General features: G+C 40.1%; 1 protein-coding gene across 9 annotated transcripts in view; it reads left to right on the top strand.

The window, feature by feature from the left end:
- Positions 1-7266, top strand: part of ARHGEF9 (Cdc42 guanine nucleotide exchange factor 9) — a 223590-nt gene extending 216324 nt beyond the window's left edge. For 8 of the 9 annotated variants that reach the window (XM_060291795.1, XM_060291801.1, XM_060291799.1 and 5 more), the window contains one exon: positions 3985-7266. In XM_060291795.1, coding sequence (XP_060147778.1) covers positions 3985-4166 — 182 coding nt within the window. In that variant the 3' untranslated portion in view covers positions 4167-7266. The remainder of the gene's footprint in view (positions 1-3984) is intronic. The other variant, XR_009560590.1, reaches the window with a different exon arrangement.
- Positions 7267-16626: the final 9360 nt, after the last annotated feature.

The following is a 16626-nucleotide window of genomic DNA, read 5'->3' as shown; positions in this document are numbered from 1 at the left end:
CGTATGCTAACATATATATATGGAATTTAAGGGAAAAAAAATGTGAAGAACCTAGGGGTAAGACAGGAATAAAGACACAGACCTACTAGAGAATGGACTTGAGGATATGGGGAGGGGGAAGGGTAAGCTGTGACAAAGTGAGAGAGTGGCATGGACATATATACACTACCAAATGTAAAATAGCTAGTGGGAAGCAGCTGCATAGCACAGGGAGATCAGCTTGGTGCTTTGTGACCACCTAGAGGGGTGGGATAGGGAGGATGGGAGGGAGGGAGACACAAGAGGGAAGAGATATGGGAACATATGTGTATGTATAACTGATTCACTTTGTTATTAAAGCAGAAACTAACACACCATTGTAAAGCGATTATACTCCAATAAAGATGTAAAAAAAAAAAAATAAGCCAAAGACCTAAGTAGACATTTTTCAAAGAAAATATTCCAACAGCCAACAGGTACACGAAAAGTACATCAGCATCATTCATCATCAGGAAATGCAAATCAAAACCACTATGCGATATTACCTCACACCTTTCAGAAAGGCTGTTATCAAAAGACAAGTGCTGGGAAGGATGTAGAGAAAGGAGACCCTTTTATACTGTTGGTGAGAGTGTAAGTTGGTACAGCTGCTATGGAAAACAGTATGGAGGTTCATTAAAAAATTAAAAATAGAGCTACCGTATAATTCAATTCCAGTTCTGGGTATATATCTAAAGAAAAGAAATAACTATCTTGAAGAGCTATCTGTACCCCATATTTGTTACTGCATTATTCATAATAGCCAAGACATAGAAACAACCTAAGTGTCCTTTGACAGATAAATAGATAAAATAAATATATACAAACACACACAATGGAATATTATTCAGCTGTAGAAAGAGGGAAATCTTGTCTTTTCCACATTGTGGACTAACCTGGAAGGTTTTATGCTAAATGAAATAATTCAGACAAAGAAAGACAAATACTGTATGATATCACTCATATGGGGAATCTAATAAAACTGAATTTGTAGAAACAGAGAAGAGATTGATGTTTGCCACATGCAAGGGGTTTTGGGTTGGGGAAATAGGTGAATGTGGTCAAAAGGTAGAGTTTCAGTTATAAAATAAATGAGGTTGAGGAAGTAACATACGGCATGAAGACTAAAGTTAGCAAAACTGTATTGTATATTTGAAAGTTGCTAAGAGAGTAGATTGTAAAAGTTCTCATCAAAAGAAAAAACGTGTAACTATGTGAAGTGATGGATGTTAAGTGACCTTAATGTGCTTATCTTTTTGCAGTATATACATATATCAAATCATTATGTTGTACACCTTAATCTTATACAATGTAATATGTCTATTATTGTCTCAAATTAGGGAAAAATACAAAATCTGAGCAGACAAATAACAAGTGAGAAGGTTGAATCAGTAGTCAAATCTCCCAACAAAGGAAAGCCCAGGAACAGATATATGGTTTCACTGGTGAATTACATGAAACATTTTAAAAAGAATTAACAACAGTCCTTCTCAAACTAGTCAAAAACCTAAAAGGAACACTCTCAAACTCATTTTATGAAGCTAGCATTTCCCCAATACCAAAGCTGGATAAAGATATTACTAGATATCCTTGATGAATATAGATGTAAAAATTCTCAACAAAATACTAGCAAACCAAATTCAACAGCACATAAAAGGATCATGCATCATCATCAAGTGGGATTCATCTCTAGGATGCAGGCATGGTCTACATATGCAAATCAATAAATGTGACACACCACATTTATAGAATGAAAGATAAAAATCACATGATCACCTAAATAGATGCAGAAAAAGCATTTTACAAAATTCAACATCTTTCGTGATAAAAATTCTCAATAAATTGGGTATACAAAGAACATATCTCAATATAATCAATGCCTTTTATGACAAGCTCACCGCTAATAACAATACTCAGAGGTGAAAGTTTGAAAGCTTTTCCTCTAAGTTCAGGAATAAGGCAAGGATTCCAAACCTCACCACTCCTATTCAGCATAGCTCTTGAAGTCCTAGCCAGAGCAGTCAGGCAATAAAAAGCAATTAAAGTCAGAAAGTGAGAAGTCAAATTGTCTCTGTTTACAGATGATATGATTTCATACATAGAAAACTCTAAAGACTATCCCAAGAAATAATAATATTAGAATAATAAAGGAATTCAGTAATGTTTCAGGATACAAAATCAGTGTACAGAAATCAGTTGTGTTTCACTAACAACAAACATCCAAAGGAGAAATTAAGGACATGATCCCCTTTGCAATAGCACAAAATAGTAAAGTACTTAGGAATAGGTTTAACCAAGAAGGTTAAAGATCTGCACATTGAAATCTAGTAGACATTTATGAAAGAAATTGAAGAAGACACAAATAAATGGAAAGATATTCCATATTCATGGATGATAAGAATTAATATTGTGAAAATGTCCTTACTCTATAAAGCCATCTGTATACTTGCTGTAATCCTTATCTCAAATTCCATGGCATTTTTCATAGAAGGAGACAAAACACTCCTAAAATTCATATGGAACCACAAAAGACCCCAATTTACCAAAGCAGTTCTGTTAAAGAAGAACAAAGCTGGGGCAATCATGCATCCCAATTTCAAACTATATTACAAAGCTATAATAATCAAAAAAGTATGGTACTAGCATAAAAAACAGCATATAGATCAATGGAACAGAATCAAGAGCCCAATTATAAACCCACACTTATGGTCAACTAATATTTATCAGGAGGCCAAGAATATTTAGTGGGGGAAAGATAGTCTCTTTTATTAATAGTATTGGGAAAATTGAATATTTACATGCAAAGGACTGTATTGGACTCCTATATAACACCACTCACAAAAATTAACTCAAAACTGATTAAAGACTTAAGTGTAAGACCCACATCTATAAAATTCCTAGAAGAAAACAGGGTTTTCCCTGTTTTCCCTGTACTCCTCAACATTGATCTTGGCAATGAGTTTTTGAATATGACACCTAAATCAAAAATGAGCAAGTGGGACTACATCAAACTAGAAAGCTTCTGCATAGCAAAAGACAATCAACAAAATGAAAAGGCTACCTATGCAATGGGAGAAACTTTTTTATAAACCATACACCCAAAAAAGACACACACACACGCACACACACACATACACACTGTGGAATACTATTCAACCATAAAAAGAAGGAAATCCTGCCATTTATGGAAATATGGATGGTCTTTAGGGAGTTATGCTGTGTGAAATGTCAGACAGAAAAATACAAATACAATATGTCATTTATATAAGCAATCTGAAAAAGGCAAAATTATAGAAACAGAAAGTAGGTTGCCAGGGGTTGGGGTTGGGGAAAGTGGGGTGATGTTGGTCAAAGGGCACAAGCTTCTAGTTATATGATGAATTAGTTTTGGAGATATAATGTACAGTATGGTTAATGTAGTTAACAATACGCTATTGTATACTTAAGGTAATTGTGTGAGGTGATGGATGTGCTAACTAACCTTATTGTGGTAATTATTTCTCAATATATATGTATAATGAATTATCACATTGCATACCTTAAACTTACACAACATTGTATGTCAGTTACATCTCAATAAAGCTGGAAAACAATAACAAGAACAAAAACAAAACAACAAAATACTGGCTTTTAGAAAAGAAGTGGTTCCTTCCCACTGAAGTGTGAATGTCTTAATATGTTATATGATGGCTTAATATGATACTACTTCCAGGGTAATGGGATCAAGTCATCAAACAAAGGCAAACAGAGAAACTATAATGTTGAAATTTCAGACACTGACCAGCAGATGAGAAAGGTATTTGGGAGCAGCAGAGAGATCACCCTTGCATTCTGAATCATATGCTGTGTTCCTCAGCCTATTCTGTTCTGAATAGAGATAAGGATTAAAAGTGGGCACTAGGTGCTTTGAGAATCCCCTTACTACTTAATTTATACCATTTCCCTTTGATCTCCCGTCTACTCTAGGTGTCACCTCTGCTCGCTCAGTTCCTCCTTCCTACCCACCACCGCAGGACCCGTTAAACCAGGGCCAGTACCTGGTCCCTGATGGCATCGCTCAGTCGCAGGTCTTTGAGTTCACCGAACCCAAGCGCAGCCAGTCACCATTCTGGCAAAACTTCAGCAGGTTAACCCCCTTCAAAAAATAATACCAACAGGGAGGCAGATAATTTTAAAATAAAGTAAATAAAATTATATTTATAGATGGACCTTTTTTCGGAGAAGCACTGTTGAAATTTATATATATATATATATATATATACACACACACACACACACACACATACACACACACGCATACACAGACGCACACAGGACCTTGAGTGTACACACACACACACACACATACACACACACACACACACACACACGCACACACACACGCAGAAGGACCAAAAATGTTTTCTGTTGTTTTGGGGAAGTAAAATCTGTAGTTGGTAGGAAGAAGTACCAATGAATTCCAAACACATGATCCCTTCTTAAAATGTTTTCCATTCTTACCCTGTCCCCCTCCCCTTTACTTTCAGAAAATGACATTTCTATTTGTTCCTTTTCTTGTTGAGATAATCTTTTTGCTCTCCTGTGAGTGATTCATTGACTTGTCATTATTAACATAGATGTGTTTGTATTGTTTTTTAGTTACCTGATGATACTGATGCTGATGACTTTTGAATTTAATTTGATGTGGTGGAGTTTGGGAGTTTTGAATTTCTTTTTTTCCTTTTCCTTTTCACTGGGTAAAGGGAGGATCCCCTTCCTCCACTCCCTCAACTGATCATCTGCGAATTATTTCTGCAACCCTGCAGTTGCCCCAAATAGCCTTTTCCCTGCATCTTCTGTCCTCAGTCATGCCAGTCTGGACATGCTCTGTTGTGCCCTGTGACATAAGTGCTCAATATTTCTATTGCTTTCACTGTGTTTTAGGTGTTGTAGAGGGATCGAAACTAAACAGAAGCAAGGGAATGTCAGAGTAATGATGCTGGAGAAGACTTCTGTTCAGGGAGCATTCTGCATTTGGGCTATTTCTTCTGCTAGCACTGGGGATTCCCATGTTGCAGCACTGCTGGGTCATGCCAGTTTTGTATCTGGGGTTTTTGGGTCAGTTTTTCTCTTCTTCATGCCACTTTGGTTATGGTGTTTCTTCTAGGCTTGTCCCTCCCCTAAACTAAAAAATCTGAACTAGAAGTAAAGAGGCTGAGACTCTGCCTCCTGGAGGAGGGATTCAACTGCCTCCAGTACCAAGCAGGTTTAGAGTAGGACTCCCCACTGCAATCGGGGACCTGGTTGTACCTGCTCCCCATTGGCAGATTGTTTAGGCAGCATTGCTGGAATCTGTGAGAGGTCAAGACAGAGCCCACCTCACCAAGATCATCAACTGTATTCAAATTATTGACCTGGACAGAATCAAAGGCTGATAGTAACCTCTTATAAGAAAGAACAAAGATGGGCATGAAAGAGACAACCTCAGCCCAAGATATGTACTTACAGTTCCTAACTTATGTGAAACTTCCCCCATTGTTAGCCGATTGCATGGATAATCTTCCATGGCTCCTTCCTTCCCCTCTTCCTGTCTTCCTTCTTTCTCCTGCTCTCCCCTGCACAGGAGGGTTGCTGGTATGGGCATAGTTAAAGCACTTCTAGCACTCAAAGACTGCCCTGTTTCCAACATTCTCCCATCCCACAACATTTGAAGTAAGCAAGCGAGGAGCCTAGGGGACTTTTCCCTGTGGAGAAAGGATCTGAGGCAGAGATGCTACCCTCAGGCTCATTTTTGGTAGGCTTTACACTTAGGAAAAACTAACTTTCCACACAAAGAGACAGACTCCCTATGAGTACTCCCTATTCCTCCTCTCCACATAGCCCCTCAGATAGATAGACCTTGAACAGCAAGGAGAATGGAGTACAAAGGAGTAAGAATGGGCCCTACTATGTAGAGCCATTCTAGTGAGGAATCTGGAGATTTTGAGTCTATCCTGGACCCTGTGGGAGAAGACTTAATCATGAAAGGACTCATGGCTGCATGGGACACAGCATAGCTGGCTTGATTGCTGCTCTTACGCCTCCTGACCCAGACCAGGCCCTGCCCAGCCTGGGAATTTTTCTTCTATGGGAATCAAATTACAAGCTGTTTAAGCTCCCATTCCACCACACCCAAATGAGACTTGAGGAGTTAGCCAAGGATAAGTGTGAGCTGGGCAGAAGGCCAGGGCTCGGGACTGGCCACAACTGCTCAGCACCTGACCCAGCTACTTAAGCCCACTTGACAAGGAGCCTGGTACCCAGTGCCTAAGCTAAAGTGGCTTCCCTGGCAAACAGAATGTCTGGCTGTGTAGGCCTCCCTTGAGTGTACATTATTTTCCTACTTTCAATTCCTTCTCACTAGGCTTGGCCTTGACTTGTTTCTCCAGGGCCTGGGGGCACACCAAGTGGGGATGCATGGACAGGTCCCTGGACCTACAACTTCTCTTGGCCAAGCTCACTCACACTCCCACTTCCGGCTCCCCTGGGGCTGTGCCCAGAGCTCCAGAATCAGGGATTATCACCTCTTTCCACCCACCTCTCATCCACCCAACCCACTGGCCTCATCAGATGCCAATAATTTATGAAAACAACAAGAAATCTGTTCACCATTGCTTGGAATATTCCCCCAGTCTATGGCAGAAAAGCAGACCGGTGGCCAACAGCCCCAAGCGGAACCCCATTACCTGGGCTTAGGATCCAAGCCTATTCTGTGTTCCCATAGCGATGCTATCCACAAGAACTCTGTAAATCTCTGTTTCTGCATGGCCCAGAGATCCCCTTTCCTCAACTCAATGAGACCTGGATTTGCTCAAAAAGGCTTTGCTAATATATTCTATGGGCCCTCTTGTGGGATGGTCCTAACCCAGAAATCCACCTCCTCTTTCTCTCTCTCCCTCTTGTCCCTTCTATGTGTATATCTCTAAAGGATTTATAAGGACAGCAACAAGAGAGTTCTAACAATTCTAGTGTGAAGCCAAATAGTGATTTTTAGTGTTTTGGGGATGGGGTGGGCTGGGGTGGATGGATGGGCAACAGTGATTTTGATTACCCCTGCTGCTCTGCACTTGCCAGTTTATTATTTCATTTCTTCTATCTGACTGTTTGACCCTGTCAAACAAGTGTCAAAGTTGTGTGTTTAAAAAAAATGTTTAACAAAAATATGATGTTGTAATGACACAAAGCCTTATGAAAATATTTATGGAGTTCAATAAAAGAAGTAAAAAGACACCTCCAGGCATAGCTCTCATGCCATTTTGTGTGTGTGTTTGTGTGTGTGTTTTACCAATTGTGAAATAAAGGGAATTTGCCTGGCAGGGACAGCTTACACCAGCCTAGTCTTGGCCTGCCAGCCCTGCTGTTCTATTGCCAGGCTTTCCATGGTCTGTCTGTGGCCTTCCATGTCTTTTCTGGAAGAGTGGGCCACAAGAATCAAGTTTGATCCTGTAACCAGGGGTGCTTCAAATGTCTTCATGGGTGGGACTATCCTTCATGTCACTTGGCTCTTTCACAAGACTTGAAGGCCCATTCCTGACCTTGCTCCTTTTCCTTGCAGCTGTAAGTCCAGCACCTGCCCTGTGTACTCTCACATGAGCTTAAAAGCTGCTTTTGGGACCTAACCAGAATCCATATCACTTAGGAATCCCCCACCTCCAGTTCTTTCCTAATGCTTCCAGTCCTGTCTCCTCAGAGGTAGACATATTCTTTATCCATCCCCCAAAGTGGATGGAGTGACCTTACTGTTTCTTTCATCATGGTGTCTCCTGCACATACATGCTCCTTGCTGCCCACAAGGCTCCCATGTGGTATCTTATGCTGCCCATTAGAGACACAATAATTTGTATGTTCTGATACTACTTAACCTGCCTTTCTCCAGAAGAAATAAACACTGACCTTAATAAAATACTTATTCTTCACCCATCTCCCAACCCCCTTCAAATTGATCTCAGAGTTGCCTACTATCAGAGAGTTCCTGGGTGCAGCATGGGTTGAGGGGGGTTGGAAGCAAGAATATGGAATAGGTTGATACTAGCACATGAATGTATCACTCTCTATAATCTCCTTGAGAGCCCTGTATCTTAAGTTTTCTAACCTAGGCTTCCAACAGGTGACTACAGCCATAGGTCCTTTTGTCTCTAGTACCAAGAGCAAGGGGGAGGAGGCCTAAGGTCTCTGCTGTGGGCTTTGGCTTACTTCAGTGTTTCAGTCACAGAGACCACCACTCTGCTGCTTGACCCACTTAACTTTTAGACCCTTTGGGATTTCCTTATTTATGATGACCTTCTTACCCCTGGCTCCCAGAGACTTCTGTCCTGAATAGGATACGGGACTGGTGAGGTAAATCTTGTTTGCCCAGGCCTTTACCTACCAGGCCCAAGATAACAAAATGAGACCTCAGCATTCCACCAAGTCCAACCACCTGCAGGGCAACAGTTCAGCCTGACCATAGGTAGATTAGACCATCTGGGTTTGCAACACAGTTAGAGGGGGTGTTGGGAGGTAAAATTCATGTTCCCTGGAAGCACTCTATTCTGATTCCATCTCTCCCATTTCTCTCTTGAACTGTGACTTCCTTCTCCAGTAGGCCATGAGTGTCACATGGACACTGTTTTCTCATATAGTTGGGGAAGAGGAAGAAAGGAATGGTACATGGCCATAGAGTGTTCCTGTGTTCTTCAGAAGCCTCTATTACTTCTGTTTAGCTCACCAGTACATCATTTAAGGCAGATTGTTTAGGCAGGTTTATGTCCATCTCCACAACAGCCATGCTGCCAACCAGCTGAATTAGATTCAACTTGCATATCCTGAATATGTAATCTGGGCCAGGTACACAAGAAATACCAAGATGACTAAAATAAAATATCTACAGTCACTCAGAATTTAGTGAGAACATATAAGCATGGACCATAACAAGGATGGATGTGGGCCTGGAAGCACTCAAAAAATGGAGTGGTTAATTGTGATTGAGGAAGATCTTTGCAATCAGGATAAGTTTAGTTGTGCTGCAGTAACAGATTTTTCCCCAAATCTTAATGGCTTTAACATGCAAGAACTTATTTCTTGCTCATACAAATCCTGCTGTGAGTCCAGCTGACTCTCTGGGGCAGCTATCACCTATGTGATAGTACACAATCTGGGCTGCTTCTGCCTTACTACAACTCCATCTCAAGACATATTTCCATAATCATCACAGCTGGAAAGAGAGCCCTAGATTGTTTCTCACTTACAGGTAAATTCTCTAGCCAGAACTGATCACATGGCTTCATCCAACTTCAAGGGAACAGAAAACTAAAAGTCCTATGAACTCAGAAGGGCAGGAGAACTAGATATGGATGAACATTAGAAATCTCTACCAAAGAAGGAAATGTTTGAACTAAGTCTCAGAAGACAGGGAAATTTCTACCATGTTAACGTTTGAGCAACTGTGAAGTTAAGGGAAACAGTTCACACAAGACAACCCTCCCTTCTGACACCAACTGAAAGTCCAGGAGTCCCAAATAACACCCTTAGCTTCGATAATCCACCAGAAAGGCTCACAGAGCAGAGTATAAGAAAGTACCAAACAGGGAGCTTCAGTTTTCCTATCCCTGTGGAGTCAGGACAATGTTACTTTTCAGCATAAATATGTGACAATATTCATGGAGTATTGCCAACTAGGAAAGCACACCCAAGCTTCTAAAGATTTTGTTGGGGCTCCATCACTGCCCCTCTGGCTGATCCCCATCTCCAGTCTTCTCAGAAGATGAGCTGATACCAGGTAACTCAGAGCCCCCACCCTGAATCACATTGTTGATGTGGCCCAAAACCCCATCCTAAATAACATTGTTAGACTATCAGTTGACCCAAGGCCCCCAGGCAAACAAAAATACTCCTATCAGACATGACATTTCAAGGGCTAAGAGATTACTTCCCAGAAGCTGAGGGCAAAGGTCAGACCTGTCTTTGGGCTAGGATAAAGTTTTTACTACACACATGTGGAAAAGGCACGGGGCAGGGACTGGGAAGAGGAATCGAGGGTATGCCAAAGTGGAGGGAATAGCACAACTAAAATCCTAGTAGATAAGGTCAGAGTCTCTGTATATGACTTTGTATTCATTTGTTTATTTTTTAATTTATTTATTTATTTTGCGGTACGTGGGTCTCTCACGGTTGTGGCCTCTCCCATTGCGGAGCACAGGCTCCGGACGAGCAGGCTCAGCCGCCATGGCTCACGGGCCCAGCCACTCCGCGGCATGTGGGATCTTCCCGGACCAGGGCACGAACCCATGTCCCCTGCATCGGCAGGCGGACTCTCAACCACTGCGCCACCAGGGAAGCCCCATTTGTTTATTAATCCAACAAATATTTACTTGCATGCTTGAGGTGAACAAATTAGATAGTATTCCTATCTGCATGGTGCTTATGGAGTGGTAAATCATAAGTACAAATTCCTTTGTAAGTGTGTATTCCTGGGGAGAGAGATGGGAACTTCCAAGCTCTGGTAGCAAACCAATCACAAGTATAGCTTCAACGAGACACCTCCTAGCTGTCCAGCTTCCTGGTCACCAGATTCCATACCCTCTGTCTCCTGTTCAGCCTTAGCTAAGGCAGTCCACATTTATTTCCAGCCCCATACCTATAGGTATATGTACTGTCCCCATTTCATAGGTTAAACAACATGATCAACTGAAAATCCTTTTTATTATTAATAAATACTAGCTAGCACTTATGGAGCACTTGCTAATATGCTAAGCTTTGTGATAGGTTCTCACCATAATCCTAAGGGGTAGGTATAAATATTTTCCCTATTTTACTGATCAGGGTCACAGCACATGAGCTGGGCTTAAAACTCAGACTTGCCCCACCTGAGGTTCTTACAACACTGTGTCATCCATTACTGCAGCAACATGGCAATAGACCAAACACTCAAGAACTGTTGAATATATATGAGAACTGAGGATAATATTGATAAGGATGCAAGCTAACATGTTGTAGCAGATGCTGTTGCTGTTCCATCTATCTCCCTTACCATTTCCTTACACACCAACCTAACTTTCAATATCCAGAACCTGTGTCTTTGTTGGAAGGCGTCCCTCAGGCTGATAGAACCCACTTTGTCCAGAATATAGCAGGCCAGAAGTACCTGGGAATTACTGTCTCCCCTGCCCTGGGAATAGCCCTTAACCAATGACTGATGGGGGAAGGGTATAAATGTCCTGGTTCCCTTGCTCCTCAGGGATGATAATTGAAAATTTTATTTGACACTTTTCCCCAGAGTTTCCCCAGGGATTAAGCTTCAGTTGCCCACTGTAGCAGCTGGTTTAATAACACACCCCATATTTCCTGCTTTCACCTCCCTGCATCACTTCCCTAATCCCCTTGTATCAGGGGATATGCTTCTTGGGGAGATTCAGCTAATACACATGAATTAGTGCTCACTGTGTATCATGTGAAGTGCTACCATTCTCACTGAAGCATTGGTGATTTTATGATTTCGGAATTGTGTCTGGCTGTATAAAACAGGAACCCTCAAAACATCCCCTTCTTGGATCAGACTCAATAAGAGGCAAATATCTAGGGGAAAAAAGAAATGGTGGCATTTCAGGCAGGACTTGAGAGAGTGACATAGCACCAGGAAGTTTTTCTTGGTACCCCAGAAATCCCATTAGGGAAATGGTGGTTTTGGAAGAGCAATGCAGTAAAATTATTTTCAAATTGCAGGTCAAGAAATCAGTTTAGTTGAACATGACCAGCATTTTAAAAATGAAATAATAGAATGGAATAGAATAGAATAGAATAGAATAGAATAGAATAGAATAGAATAGAAAATAGAATAGAATATTGTAGATAGAAAATGTATGTAGTGTTTTGAATTTGAAAGGTATGTATACTGGGATGCAATATTAAAGGTATTAAATATTAAAGGTAGCTTGTCAATATTAAAGGTAGGTTGTCACAAAGAATGTTCCAGAAACACTGGTATGGAGCCAGACTGCCTGGGTTCAAATCATAGCTCTACTGTTAATTGGCTGTGTGACCTTGGGTAGTTACTTAACTACTCCATGCCTTAGTTTCCCTATCTGTAAAATAGGGATTCTAATAGTACTTATATATTACTGAAAATTGTTGATTGCCTTTCTAGTATCCATTTATCCTTTCTTACTTGCAACTCAAATCCCAATTTTGAGGCAACAATGTGCTCAGTTAAATATTTTTCCAGCCTCTCCTGCAGCAAAAGGTAACCATGTGACCAACACCTAACTAAGGAAATGTTAGCGAAAGTCTGCTGATAAGGGGCTGGTTTCTGATAAATCTTTTGTCTCCTGATAAAGGGATGAAATACAGCTGGCACCAACACCTCTTTTCTTTTCCCTATTTTGAATGCAGATGTGATACCTTGAGATAGGGTGGCCATCTGTGACCATGAAGTAACAAGCATGAGGCTAAAGATCTATACATACTAAGGATGGTAGCAAAAAAAGATAAGAGACTGGGCCCCTGATGACATTAGTAAATTACAGAAATATTCAGCAACCACCTACCTCTGGATTATTATGTGAAGAAAAGAAACGCCAATTGAATTAGATTACAGTTAGATAAGTTTGATTTCACTTGAGGCCAAAAGCATGTCTGTTGCTCATAGGAATTTGTTATGATGATAAAATAAGTTAATACATGTAAAGCAACTACAACAGTAGTAGCTCAGTAAAATGAAGGCTGTTATTATTATTATTATTATTACACTAAATCACTGTGAGGTTCAGAGAAGGGAAAGAGTGAAGGAGGTTTTCCAGGATCATAGTTTCCTCTTCTCTAAACTGAAGGAGGGGGGTGACTCAAATTCTGCTAAATCCCTGTCCAGCTCCCTTTTCCCTGAAAGGAGAGACAGAATGGTCTAGAGGAATCTTGAAAGTTTCACTCTGTTCTTTCTGGGTTCAGCATGTCCTCTGTGCTCACTGAGACCAGAAGCCCAACATAGCTGAGACAGGGAGTCTTTACTGGCCTCTTCTGCTGTCCTCAGTTCTGAGGACTAAAAGGAGCCCAACACAGCAAGTACTCACCTGAATTTTATACCTGCCCAGAGAGAGATTGAGGTCATTCCGTTTACCTGGTAGGGTGTACTTGTCTATAAAATGGAAACCTCTCATTGTTTTATAGGTAACCAGACACTCCCCTTCCCCCAGAGGAAACCCCTAATAGAAAGAGCTCATTCTTGTAACGCTTAGAAGTTCCTTCTTCATCTTGCTTGCTCCTATCCCTTCCCCTACCCACATACGTAGAGACACAGGTCCAGAAACCCTGTATCATAGCAATATTTAAAAACCTGGGATAAGTCAGTTCTTCTCTCACTCCAGACCTGGGTACTCCATCTGGGACAGTGTACATGGTCAGAGTAAAGGACACAAGATCATCCATGAGGAATACAGAAGAAAATATTAAAACTTCTCTATTATTTAAAAAATCAGAAGGAACTTAATCTGTCCCAATAATTAAAATGGACTGTCAGTAGCACATGCTTATAATAAATACACCTATATTGGGAAGTTGTGCTCAGAAATGTTTTACTGATGGGGTACAGGATCAAAAAAGTTTGGAAATGCTTGTCCATATTTCATTAATATTTACTGAGCACTTACCATATACACAAGCCCTATTCTAAGTGCATTACATGTATTAAATCAATTTAATCCTCACAGTAGCCCTATAAGAAAAATACCATTATTTAACTATTTTGCATATGAGGTAACTGAGGCACATATTGGTTAAGTAAATTGTCCAAAGTCATACAAGTAGTGAGTGACAGAGTTTGGACTCAAGCCCAAGCCATCTGGCTGTAGGGTTTGCACTTTTAACCACTTGGTTAAACTAAAAAGATTAGTCAGTGAAAGCCAAATTCCAAACCTCTGCTATAAAACAAATATGCTAATCTGAAATCATCATTTTTTTTCAGAGCAAGAATTTTTATTTCTGTCTGGCCATGTCCTCCTCCAAAAACTCTGGAGCCAAACTGCCTGAGTTCGAATCCCAGCTCCATCATCCACTTCCTAGCTGTGGGATCATAAACAGATGGCATCCCCTCTCTGAGCCTCATTTTCCTCACCTGTCATATGGGAATAAGAGTAGTTAGTAATTACTTTGCACAAGTGTTATAAGGAGTAAATCAGTTTACAGCTAACATGGAAAATACCACAATGCCTAAGACATAGTAAACACTCAAATTGTTAAAAGTGGGGCCTTACAGTTTCTCAAAAAGTTTGACATGCAGTTACCATATCAACATCAATTTCATTCCTAGCGATATACCCAAAAGAAATGAAAACTTGTCTACACAAAACCTTGTACATAAATGTTCATAGAAGCTTTATTCATAATTGCCAAAGGTGGAAATAACCAAATGTCCATCAAGTGATGGATAGATAAAATGTGTTATATCTCTATAACAGAATATTATTCAACCATAAAAAGAAATGAAATACTGATATGATACTGATACTACAATGGATGAAACATTATGCTATGTGAAAGAAGCCAAACTCAAAAGGCTTTTTTATGGTTCCATTTATATGAAATATCAAAAATAAGCAAATCCATAGAGACAGAAAGTGAATTACTGGTTGCCAAGGGCTGGGAAGTAGACGGGAGTGACTGCTAATGGATTTCCTTTGGGGTAATAAAAATTATCTAAAATTGATTGTGTTAGTGATTACATAATTCTGTGAATATACTAAAAGCACTGAATTGTATACTTTTTAAAGTTTGAAATTTATGTTATGTGAATTATATCACAATAAAGCTGTTACAGATAAAAAGAAGGTGGCCTTAATGCAACACTTTCCTCCTCCTATGCTATTGAAGAATTCCACAACACAGCTCTCCAAATTTGCCTCAAGGAGAAACCCTTGTTCCACTGCCCCCAACCCCATGCCTATATGAAAGAATTTTCTCAAATAAATGACAGTGACCTTCCTCTTTCCTCTGCCTGGCTTCCAGCCTTCTCTCCATCAACCCTCTGTTGTCTTCCTTGCCAGCAGGCATCAGAAAACAAATTGATGGATCCATGCATTATCCTTTGTATATACATTTGGTCTTTTCTAATTAAGTCAATTTAAAAAATGATTATGGCATTTTATAGTGTCCTTTTAAGGTAAAGAATATTTGGCAGATTTCTGTCAAAAAATATGGCAGTTATATATCATGGATTTTTTCCTATTATAGTTACTTCATCTCATTTCCTACCAAAACTCCACAAGAAAAAAACAAAAACAAAAATTGCTAAGTTTTTCAGTGTGGGAATAGCATTCACGTTGCAAAGTCCATTTACTGGTTCATGTGATCTATGCATTCACCTCAGAGGCTCTGATTGTTCACACAAAGCAAACTCAAATATCTGGAAAAGTGGATCCATTGTGAAAATTCATCACGGCCTTCTCTGAGTGGTTTTAGGTTAGCTGATCAGGAGAAGTCCTGCTCTGATGAAGTTATTCAAATCTTCATGTTGTCACTATGGGAAAAACAGCTCCCTCAAAATGTTTTGTTTTGTGAAGAGAACAGATGCCTTGAACATGATATTCACTTCCTTTGGAAGAATACCACATTTTGATAAGTGGAGGTATTGTTTTTCTGAAGAACCTACTGCTGTCATATTAATTAAAAGTGATTCAACCAGTGCATAGAGAGATTTTAGTGTCATGGTTAATTTACAAAACAGTGAACACAACAGATTGAGTGCTGAGTTAGTAACCTGTGAACTTTGGGTTTCTTTAATATGCTTTTTACTTGTTTGGAAGCAAAAGATGGACTTTTAAGAATAATGAAGAATATAAATCTGCTGATTGAATGTAAAATAGAGGATTGTCATCCACAAAGTCCCACATCATGTCTATATTTTTTAGGCTGATACATTTTTATCAGGTATGTCTAGTATTTGAGTTGAATCCATTTGGCAAATGGGGTCTTTCCACTATTTTTCTTAGAGTCACAGATCCTCTATTCCTGGAGGTAGAGGCTTTGGCTGGCCTCAGTCACTGGGGAGGATGTCAGCCCGTCAAGTGGGAATCCAGGAGCTAATGGTAATATATTTACATACAGGTGAGCTGGGATATTTTAATATTCAGTTTAGCAAAATGATTAAGTTTGTGACTCTGGGCTCACAGAGACCTGGGTTCTAACTCTGGCTGTGCGAGTTGCTACCTGAGTAGGCTACTTAACCTCATGGTACCTTAGTTTCATCAAAATGGAGATAATAACCTTAGCCACCTTCCAGGATAACTAAGAGGAAGTAATTAGAAAATTCATCTCAAGTTCCTAGCACAGTACCTCGCATATAAGAAAGGTAAAGAAGAGAAACTGTTGTTATAATTACTGTTATTGCTATTGATACTACTACTTACTGAGGAAACCAAGGCATAGGAATTTGTCTACACTTGGATCAGAGTGTCCAAGGAGAATCAATGTCACCCTGGGGTCAGGTATGGTGATGACAATGGAAATTGAAATAAACATGCCCTGGAAGTAAAGTAAAACGGGGTGGGTAGATTTGGGCCACTTCATAAGCAGCCATTTCCCTGCCAAGGCCTGCAATTAAAGATTCTGAGTTGATTTTTATGAAGG

This window comes from Globicephala melas, chromosome X, assembly GCF_963455315.2.
Source record: "Globicephala melas chromosome X, mGloMel1.2, whole genome shotgun sequence".
NCBI classification, from domain to species: Eukaryota; Metazoa; Chordata; class Mammalia; order Artiodactyla; family Delphinidae; genus Globicephala; species Globicephala melas.
This window is presented reverse-complemented; position numbering and strand designations above follow the sequence as displayed.